Consider the following 10,894-nt stretch of genomic DNA (forward strand, 5'->3'; position numbering starts at 1 on the left):
AGATGCGGCAGTTATTGTAATAATTAGACACAAAACATGAGACACGGTCCCCGGGGCAGGAGAGGGGGCTTTCGAGTGCCTCACTGGAGCGTAAGCGGCACAGGTGCTCAGCTCTGCGCCACACAGTAGGCACTCAGTAGATGCTGAGCGTGAGCGCGGCACTCACCGGGCAACCTGGCATCCTTACGTCCACCGCATGGGGTAGATTACCATCATCCCCATTTTACAGACAGGAAACCGAGGTGCAGAGATGTGGGGGCTTGCCCTAGGTCACGGCCAGAGAGCAAAATGGCAGACTCTGCCGGTTCCACTAACTCCAAGGTGCACGGGTTGTGTGAGCCGGGGGCTGGTTTCTGTGTGGGCAGAGGGAGCGGAGCAGAAAGAACCAGTCTGAGTCGCCAAGAGGAGACAGCACTGTTTAATCATGCTGGACGGAAGGGCAGGGCATGGTCGGGGGGTGGTTGATAGCACCAGTCTTCCTGGCACTTGTGGGGCCCTGTTCCTGTCATCCCGCCATGGAGCTACAGCTCCCTTGGCTGTGAGCACCAGAGACCACCCCCCAGCACCTCGGCCCCAGAGTCCGCAGGAGCACCAATGGGCAGAGGCCGCCTCCCTCCAGGGAGAAGAGCAGGCCACCTGGGTTTGGAAGGCTAGGGGGCCACTGGGCCACCCCACCCTGAGAGAAGGAACAGAAGGCCGCAGGTCCCTCCTTTGCCTCGGCCTCTCCCAGTGACAGAATATAGCCTGCTTCAGCTCCCCAGACCTGCTGAAGGCTCCAAAGCCTGGGGCTTCTGCCCTGGCCCTTGGCCTGCAGGTGTTTGTAGAGGCAGCACCAGGCTGGGGCAGGGCTCTGAGGTGAGCAGCTGTCCACTGGGGCCTTAGCACCTTGATAAAGCCTGCAGAGTCGGGGCACTGGGCCAGGGACAGGGGAAGGAGGGGCAGAGAGCACCTGGGGACAGACATCAGCGTCTGAGCTGGAGGTCCTCGGGAAACTGGGGCTCGGATGCCTTTGGTGGAAGGAGGTGAACAAGGCCCTGGCAGATCCCTGGGAGGGGGCAGGAAGGGGATCTCAGTGAGGAGGGCACGTTTCCTCACAGGCTGCCAAATCAGCTGTGGGGAGAGCTATGGGTGTGGGCTCCATTCCTCGGGGTCCCTTCACCCCCAAAAGCCCCCACACTCCTGAGTCCTCTACTCACAGAACCCTTGACCTGGACAAGGCCCCCTAGGGTTTGCTTTAACGATGGACATTGGGCAGGTGGATGAGGAACGGGGAGGGGATACCTGCCCCTGCCACCGGGACCCCGTCCTGTCTGCCTTGGGGAACAGTGGGTTACGGAGGACCAGCAGCACCTGAACACCCAGAACACAGAACCGTGTGAGCTGTGGATCTGCTTCAAAACCTGCGTACACATCTCTCCCTGCCTGGCTGGACTGGCCGGTCACTGAGGTAGGGGCAGGGCCTGTGTCTGACTCGCTCACCCTTCCCGGGACCCAGCACAGAGTGAGTGCTTGGTGTTTGATGAGTGAATAAATGAACGGTGGCTGTGGCAGTGCAGGTGTGAGCAAGAGAAGAGGGGAAGGGGCAGAGAACACAGTACATGGAGCCCTGGAGGGATGAGAGGATTTAAGAATGTTGGGAGAGGCCAGGCGCAGTGGCTCATGCCTGTAATCTCAGCACTTTGGGAGGCTGAGGCAGGTGGATCACCTGAGATCAGGAGTTCGAGTCCAGCCTGGCCAACAAGGTAAAATCCCATCTCTACTAAAAATACAAAAATTATTCGGGCATGTTAGCAGGCGCCTGTAATCCCAGCTACTAAGGAGGCTGAGGCAGGAGAATCACTTGAACCCAGGAGGCAGAGGTTGAAGTGAACCCAGATCACACCACTGCACTCGAGCCTGGGCAACAGAGCAAAACCCTGTCTCAAAGAAAAAAAAAAAGTTGGGAATATTCTGGAATGTGTGGAGGATTCTAGAATGTTCAGAAAGTACTAGAATATTCAGAAAGTTTTAGAACCTGGTTGCTCCAGTGTGGTTCATAGACTGATAGATAGCATCAGCATCACCCAGGAATGTGTTAGCAATGCAGAATCCTGGACCCACTCAGACCTACTGAGTCAGAATCCACATTTAACACGAACCCCGGGTGATTCACGTGCACATCCAAGTTTGAGAAGTGCTGGGCTATGAGGCTGGAAAAGTTCTAGAATATTTAGGTTAGAAAGTTTCTTAAAATAGGTCCAAGAGAGAAGAGAGGAGCAGAAATAGTCTGGGAGGGACGGCGGCAGCCAAGAAAGAAGCAGGGTCCTTCCAGAACGCCAGGTCCCCGGGGACCTCCCGGGCCTTCCCGCTTCACCGCGATGCAAACCAAGCCTGGCAGGGGACAGGGCCAGCCCCTGAGCTCTCCGGCCGGGTGGGTGGCCCTCAATCGTCCCCAGCCTTGATGAGGTGACCGCTGAAGGTGATGTAGGTGTCGAAGTTGTTGCTGTAGATGGCATTCTCGCGCTGGCTCTTGAAGAGCCGCACCCAGACGCGGTCCCCGGAGGCCAGGTCCAGCATCACGCTCTGGCTCTGCATGATGCTGCGGGCGTTGGGCTGCGCGTACAGGACCACGACCTCCTTCTCATTGTGCATGATGTGCACGTACGTGTCCTTGTAGTTCCAGCTGTGCACGTTGAGGCTGAAGAAATAGATGCCGCGCAGGGGAGCGGCGAAGTGGCCGGCACTCATGTCGAAGCACCCATCGAGGTTCACGAAGACCTTTTCGAAGAGCAGCGTCTTGAAGTCCTCGCCGCTGTGCAGGGCCTCCTTGCGGCCCACCGAGAAGGCAAAGAAGTGCTTCTGGCAAGGGGGGCCGGGGCTGCCCATCTCCCCCTTGTCGCCCTTGCTGCCCTGCGGACCAGGCTCTCCTTGAGGACCATCCATGCCCCTGGACCCTGGGATACCCTTTGGGCCTGGGTCCCCTTTGTCACCTGCGGGGATAAGGAGGGGACAGTTCAGGGTGAACATCTGAGCCTGCTCCAGGGAGGTACCCACACTCATCTGTGAAGGTTCTGCCCCTGTCCTGGCCCAGAGAAGAAGCCAGGATTTATTTAGCACCTGCTATATGCCAGGCATTGCCTTCCCAAATGGCTACCTAAAGAAAACATGGCCCAATGTGGTGGCTCATGCCAGTAATCTCAGCACTTTGGGAGGCCAAGGCAGGCAGATCATGAGGTCAAGAGATTGAGACCATCCTGGCCAACATGGTGAAACCCCGTATCTATTAAAAATAAAAAAATAAAAAATAAATAGCTGGGCGTGGTGGCGTGCACCTGTAGTCCCAGCTACTCGGGAAGCTGAGGCAGGAAAATCACGTGAACCTGAGAGGCGGCGGTTGCAGTGAGACAAGATCGTGCCACTGCACTCCACACTGTTTTTGAGACTCCGTTTCAAAAACAGAAAAGAAAACATCATGACCATCTTCACTTCACAGAGAGGTTAAGTGACTCCCCCAGGGCCACACAGTGCAGGAGCAGAAGAGGCAGGACTTAAAATGTGCTCTGTCCCCAGGGCGACTTGGCGTCCCTGCACCCATCAGGGAGGGTCCGACTGTTGTCTCTGGGAGGCCAGGCCCAGAGCCCCACCCCAGGGTCACGGCGCCATAGTCCAGGCTGGTGGGGATGTGGGGCGTGCTGGAACGCACTTTGGGTTTCTTACCCAGAGAAGAAACCAAGAAAAATACCTTCGCCCACCTGGAGGAAAAGCCCAGGTTAGGAGCCAGGGAGCCCTTGGTTGGCCGTCCTGCCCCGTGTGACCTGGGGCACTCCACGGCTGGGGTCTCGGTTTTCTGGTCTGTGTTTTACAGAGGATGATGTCCATCTCACAGAGGTGGTTGTGACCCCTCAACAAAACGTCCTATGGGAAAGCACTTTGCAACCTCTGCAAATAAGAGGCCGCCCAGCACAGCCGGCCGGTCCCGACCTGCTCTGAGGTCTGGCAGCGTGTACAATGGCCCCCAGCCAGGCGCGGCCCTTAGTCCAGGCTGCTTTCAACGTAAGAGAAGCTGGTGGCTGCCCATGCCTGGAGGGACCCGACCTCACATAGCTCCCTGCCACCTGTCACAGGGCCTGGAGTCACACCAGCAATCGCACCCTTGCATGGGTTAGAAGGCCCTGTATTTTCCACAGGTGGGGGACAGGGCAGAAAGGAGGGCACAGTCCCTTGGGGCAGAAGCCCAGAGAGGGGAGCAGGGCAAGTCCACAGCTCTGCAGAGGTCGGGGCCAAGGCCTCACTGGAGAGCCGCCCCTCACCTACACAGCCCCAGACCGCGTGCAGAACGCTGGACAGCTCAGCCCGAGAGAGGGAAGGAGCGGAGGTGGCTAGGAGGAGGGGGCTATCTTCTTTTGACTAATAAGGTGGCAGGCTCAGGGCCGGGGAGAGAGACCAGCCTGATCTACTGGGCAAGGGAGCCAAAGAGTTGAGGCTGGGATCCAGGACTCCCAAAGCCAGCCCAGGGCCCCTCAGCCATGGCAGCCAACCCAGCTCCCAGCAGGCTGCTGAGCCGGGACCAGGAGCAGTGACCCTGTCTTTGGGGAGGGCAGTGAGGAGGGGCCATCAGCAGCCGGGCACCCCTCCAACCCCATGCGGAGGGCTAAGCCAGCCCTGGGGAAGCTGGGTGGGAGAGGGCTGTGAGGAAGAGCAATGTCCTCTCCATGATATCAGAGGACATGCCAGAGGACCACTGGTAGTGCAATGATGTGACCCCATGGACAGCTCAGGAACAAATAAATCCCGGCTCCGTCCATGACAGCTGCATGTCCCCGGGGACACTGAGTTCCCCATCTGCAAAGTGGGAGGATTAGGAAAATACCGACCTCACGGGCTGTTGTGGGCAGAGACAGAAGCTACAGGTGTCAAGGCCTGGCCGCAGCCCTCAGCCACCACAGTCCCTGTGAGGGAAGCGAGTCCTCCGTGTCTGCTTGAGAGAGCGGGAGCCGGCCCTACCTGGATGGCCCTGGGAGCCCCATAGGGCTGCGGGCTCCAACCCTTGGCCCCTGCTGGCTGTTCTCCACACGACATTAGAGGGATCCATTTGAAACCTGGGTGGCACCAAGTCTCTCTCCCACTCAAACCTGCCCCTGTTCCCACACCACTCAGTGGAGCCCAGGTCCCTATGTGGCTGGTGGTGACAGGTGCCCGTGTGATCTGAGCCTGGCACATCTCGAAGCCCTGCCCAGGGACTCTGCACCAGCCGTGCCCTTTGCCAGGATGTGCCTCTGCCGCCTCTTTTGAGCCTGTGCTCCATGGGTCCTTCACTGCCCACCCGTTTAATATGTAGCCTGCACCCCAGACCTGCACTCCCGAGGCCTCTTTTCCGTTCCCAGAACACTGATCACCATGGAACATTCCACTCCGCTAACCTGGCTGACGGGTCCCTTGCTCACGGCCTGTCCCCCCACCAAGAACGGGCGTGCGGATGGGAGGCATCTTGGTCTGGACTGGTTTCTGCCCTGCCTTCTACTCCCCCTACCTCAGCTCCCTGGCCCTCCCTGCCCACTACCAGGCCCCGCAGGAGGGCACTCACCCTTCAGGATGGTGATGTTAATGTAGGGCCTGACCTCAGGCAGGGCGTGCGGGAGGACGGAGGAAGAGGCTGCAGACACATGGTCAGGCACCAGGGGGTCCTCAGGGTCACAGCACCGTCGGCAGCCGCTGGCCACAGCTCTGTCCAAGGTGAGCTCCACTGCAGGGACCTCACACATCAGGAGAAAGAGCAGGAGCACTGCTGAGAGAGAACCCAGGGCGGCTGTCCCCATGGTGACCTGGAACAAGGAAGGAGGGACAGGAACTGAATTTCACTCAACATCTACAATGTGCAGATGCCCGGGGTGGGCGGGTGCCGCCTCCCTCAGCCAGAGGGATCCTGACCTAACGCAGGAAGGAAGGTTATTGTCCCCATTTATCAGACAAGAAGACTGAGACCTCTGCAGATCAGCAAGCTCCCCGAGACCAGGAATGGACTGTGCCAGAGCAGGGCCTGGATGCTAAGTCTCCCGGCACCCAGTCCACGGAGGCTTCTGCCCCACACAGGTCTGGGAAGGAGAAGCCCCTCTGAAGACAGTCACAGCTGACAGCAGAAAGGGATCCCAGTAGGCCTTTGCCGGGGCAGGTGAGAAGACGCTCTAGCTGCCCATGGCTGGCAACCCAGGAGACCGTCCAATGCTCTCCCGCCCTTGCACCTCCCTCGGGCATTGTCTTGCCATGGACTCCACTATCGCTAGCAAACATGTGTACCCCGACCCCCAGCAGGAGGACAGAGGTTAGTGGACACAGGAAACAAACATGAAGGGTTCTGCAGGCTTTTCTCAGGGGGGGACAGGTGGCCGGGCCCATGCTTTGACGTGATAACACCACACAGTCCTGCCAAAAGAGACAGGAGAGTTCGTTTATCCTAGCAGACAGAGAGCGACGTCCATGAGAGCATGAGGGGTGGTGTGTGGTGACGGTGTCATTGCATTGCTGAGCAGTCAGGAGAAGGCATACTGGGGCCTGACTGCAGGCCATTGCTAGCCTTTAGAGTGCCTTTGTGCAAAGTGAAGAAGGTGCCCTCTGGACAAATTAGAAATGATGAGTCCCCTTTGGAGAGAAGCAATGCTGTGGGTGTGCAGCTTGGCAAGGGCTGGCGCTAGCCCACCACCCTGCTCAGCACCTTTGTGCAGTTAACAACCTATGCAGCACAACCTTAACCAGAAGCCCTGCAGGGAAGGCTCTGGAGAGAGTTCATTCACTGGGGCCAGGCGCGGTGGCTCACACCTGTAATCCCAGCACTTTGGGAGGCTAAGGCAGGCAGATCATGAGGTCAGGAGTTCAAGACAGTTTGGCCAATATGGTGAAACCCTGTCTTTACTAAAACTACAACAACAACGAAAAATTATCCAGGCGTGGTGGTGCATTCCTATAGTCCCAGCTACTCAGAAGGCTGAGGCAGGAGAATCACTTGAACCTGGGAGGCGGAGGATGCAGTGAGCTGAGATTGCACCACTGCACTCCAGCCTGGGCGACAGAGCAAGATGGTCTCAAAATAAAAAATCATTGGAAGTTGGTTGTGTCATCTTTGTAGCCCTCCAATCAGATGCCATGGTGGTAGACTGGAATTAAGAGGTAGGACTAGGAGGTCTGAAAAATTCTAAAGGATCAGAAAGTGCAAGTGTTGCTGAGGTTCTGTCTCTGGCCTCGGCCAGGAAAGGGTCCAGGGTTCCAGGAGAGAGGCAGGAAGTAGCCTGGACACCAGGCGCTAGAGACAGGCCTGGGTTGGGTGGGCAGGAAGCCGGGCAAAGACCTTTGAGGTGGTGCAGCTTCTGGGGGCTGGCGCTGAGTTATCGCAGGATCAGAAACTCTGCTTTGAAATCCGACTGGTTTTTACACTTCTGGCGTTTCTTTGTTTATTTCCTTTTTGCTCTCCTTTAACATTTAGTAGAATTCAAAAATATTTTTTCTGTGGTTAATACATGTAGAGAAGGTACAATTATTACTTTGTAAAATGCCACCCGATCTCAGCTGAGCACGGAGGTGACGGCAGAGTTTTAAAGGGACAGGATGGCCAGGTGCAGTGAGTTTTCCTGCAATCCCAGCACTTTGGGAGGCCGAGGCAAGAGGATCACTTGAGTGCCAGAGTTCGAGACCAGTCTGGGCAACATAGTGGGACCGTCTCTATTTTTCAAAAATTAAAATGAAAAATAAATAAAGAGGCAGGATTCCTGCCCCACCCCCAGAGCTGGGTGGTAGCAGCAGGAGAAGGGGGGTGGGCAGGAAGTCTCCAGAGCCACCTCCCTCTTCCTTGAGGTGACCCTTCCCAAGCTCCTCTCTGCCCACCCTGGTTGGGTTCCCGGTTCTGCTCACTAAGGAAGTCAAATCCTCAGAGATCAACATCCTCCCTGTCTGAAACTACCATCCTCTACTTTTGCTTATAAATGACAAATCCCAGTGGCTTTGAGAAGAGCGACATTTCCTTCCTTTTCCCAGCCATAGATATAACCTCATGAGAAAAGCTGAGGTCTTGGAGTCAGATCTGAGACCCAGAACAGTTTGCAAGTTGTGTGATCTAGGGCTAGCAGCTGAACCTCTCTGGGCTTCCTACTCCTTGACACTTACAAGATGACACCACCATCTCCTTCCCAGGAAGGACTTCAATGCAGGGAAAGTGCTACCTTGTAAAAGACTTAAAAAAAAAAAAAGTGTGCTCCCATCTCTTCCCTGTGCCTGCATGGGATGGGAAGGAGAACTTCTCCCAGAGGATTGGCATGGTTTGGGAGCATTTCTGATTCCTATTGGCCCCAGCCAGATGGGAGTCAAAAGCTGTAAGACACAGAACCGTGGCCTGGGAGCAGGAATCAGGAAACTGTTAACGAGGAAGAATAACCACAGCAAGGATCACAAACCAGCTCTAGGGGAGGGTGCCAGGCAGGGACCCAGTGTGGGGACCAAGCCACAGGGAGGACTTTTGGGGTCCTTACCGCTTCCACTGGGGAGCTGGGAACTCTTTGGGGAGAGAACGGGAAGGCAACTTTTCTCAGTCCAGGCAGGCTATGCAGAGCTGAGTTTGTGTGTGCCCGGGCAATGCTGTGCCCGGCCAGGGGCAGGCAAAAGCTGGGAGCAGGGGAGCGCAGCCCTCAGCCAGAGGCAGGAGGAAATGTGGAGGGAGACCCTGGAGAGGCTGTCCCAGTCACAGGGAGAGAGCAGGGCCCCAGATGCTTCCAGGAAGCAAGGAGGGAAGAGAGGAATTCCAGGCTCTGACCTCAGCCCCCAAGCTGAGGAGCCTCTGGTCACTCACCCTGTGTCCTGTGGCCTCCCCGGGCGACTCACGGACCCTGAGCCACTGCATGGCCTCTGATTCCTTGGCCCATGTCTGCAATACTAACTTGTTGCTGGCCCAGACCCCCAGGCTCAGCAGAGGAGGGAGAGAGGAGGGGATGGAGGGAGAAAGGGTGGAGGGAGGGAGGGCGGAGGGAGCGGGCAGAGCCGCTTCCCACTTCCCCTCCTCCCTCCTCCCTCCCCTCAGCCTCTGGGTTCTGGGAGATAAAGGGAGACAGGGATTTCCTTTGCTTAACTCTTTGGTGATCCAGTGGAGTCTTGTTTTATTCAAAGGCCTAAAAAGTCAGAGCAGGAAGGAGTCTGAGGCCCCCTGATGATTGGGACACTGACACAGGGATGGGGCACAAGAGCCCCAAGGTTGTTCAAGAAGGGGGCAAGAAGCCCTGAATCCAGCCTGAGCTAAAGTGCTCAATTGCTCTGAGTCACGGAGGCAGGGTGGGTACCAGAAAAGGTGCAGGTGTTGGCCCTCCAGCCACAGGCTAGAACCTGGCCCTGCTACCTGCGATGTGGCCAGACACATTGTCTCTGCGTTCCAGAACTGCGGTCCTCAGCTCCCTTTGTGCCAGACACATGGGAGGGCTTCATCCGGGTTTGCTGGGTGAATGAGCAGGCTGATCGCCTCAGGTATCACGCAGGTGTTAGAAAGGAGTCCTGATCCAGCCCCCAAGAGGTGATTCTTAGATCTTGCACCAGAAAGAACGTGAGGCAAGCCCACAGAACCGAAGTGAAAGCAAGCATATTAGAGAAGCAAAGAAACAAAAGAATAGCTGATCCAGAGGCAGAGCACCCCAAGCACTGCTAGCTGGCTATTTTTATGGTTATTTCTTGATGTATGCTAAACAAAGGGTGGATTATTCATGAGTTTTCCAGGAAAGGGGTGGGGATTTCCTGAAGCTGAGCGTTCCTCCTTTTTTTAGACCATATAGGGTGATTTCCAGACATTGCCACGGTATTTGTAACTGTCATGGTGCTGGTAGAAGTGTCTTTTAGCATGCAGATGCATTATAAGTAACATACAATGAGCAATAAGGATGACCAGAGGTCACTGTCATTACCATCTTAGATGTGGCAGGTTGTTTACCTCATCCTGTTTATCAGCAGGGTGTTTATGACCTCTATCTTAAGATACCAGTCCTGCCAACTTCCTAGGTCTTCCTGTGACTAAGAATGCCTACCCTCCTGGGAATGCAGCCCAGGAGGTCTCAGCCTCATTTTACCCAGCCCCTATTTAAGATGGAGATGCCCTGTTTCTTCCCTTCTCTCTTTTACAAGGGAATCCTTAATCTAAAGAGACAAAGATCCAAGATTAATATGTGTTCAATTTAAGAAAGCTTTGAGTAAGCTTATCTCCTTGTTTTATACTCCTTATAGGAGCATACTTTATTCAACTGTTAAAAGCTGAAAATAGCTCAAAGAGAGGGGGTTTCTTGACTGTGAAAAACAAAACAGAAAGATCAACGTTTCAAGCAAAAAGTCATAAAAGATTACTTCAGTCTTGTATTAGTTCAGTCTATGCAATTAATTCCTGTTTTGTTTGATATATATATGTTAGCTTTCCCAGAGAGTCTTGGATGTTGTTTTCTTTCTCCCTGCATTTAAAAGTACTCATCAAAGTCCTACAGCTGATTATAAACTCCTTTTTAAGAGGAAAAAAACAGATAATGAAAAGACAATTGTCTATGCATGACAAAAAGGCTTAGGGCAGCCATGATTAAAGAAATTAAAATCACTGAGTAGGAAATTTGGATAACTCTGTGGCACACAATAACTTAACATAACAATTATAATTATTATTAATAATGTACATTAATTCATATCAGAATTATAGGAGTTTCCCATAATTTTGGAACACAAACAATAACATAGTTATATACAAATACAGCCCAAAGAAAGCCCAACATGATTTCATACTTGACAATGTTTCCTGTATTATTTTAATGTACCAAATAAGCCAAATATGTCATCTTTGGACTTAAGGGGGCCTAATATCTAAAGGACTAATCAGCTTAGAAAAAGACATAACTTAGAACTTGATTTTGAAAAG

The 10,894-nt window shown here is 54.4% G+C and overlaps 1 protein-coding gene across 5 annotated transcripts in view; it reads right to left on the reverse strand.

Annotated features, from left to right (window-relative positions):
* Positions 1 to 398: 398 nt before the first annotated feature.
* Positions 399 to 10,894, reverse strand: part of C1QTNF6 (C1q and TNF related 6) — a 22,864-nt gene continuing 12,368 nt past the window's right edge. For 4 of the 5 annotated variants that reach the window (XM_032266793.1, XM_032266791.1, XM_032266792.1 and 1 more), the window contains 2 exons: positions 5,564 to 5,801; positions 399 to 2,969 (listed from right to left, as the gene is read on the reverse strand). In XM_032266793.1, the coding sequence (XP_032122684.1) occupies positions 2,422 to 2,969; positions 5,564 to 5,795 (780 nt within the window). In that variant the 5' untranslated portion in view covers positions 5,796 to 5,801 and the 3' untranslated portion in view covers positions 399 to 2,421. Of the gene's footprint in view, positions 2,970 to 5,563; positions 5,802 to 8,809; positions 10,889 to 10,894 lie in introns of those variants that run through there. The other variant, XM_032266789.1, reaches the window with a different exon arrangement.

This window comes from Sapajus apella, unplaced genomic scaffold (genome assembly GCF_009761245.1).
Source record: "Sapajus apella isolate SASKATOON/1434 unplaced genomic scaffold, GSC_monkey_1.0 scaffold160, whole genome shotgun sequence".
Classification (NCBI taxonomy): domain Eukaryota; kingdom Metazoa; phylum Chordata; class Mammalia; order Primates; family Cebidae; genus Sapajus; species Sapajus apella.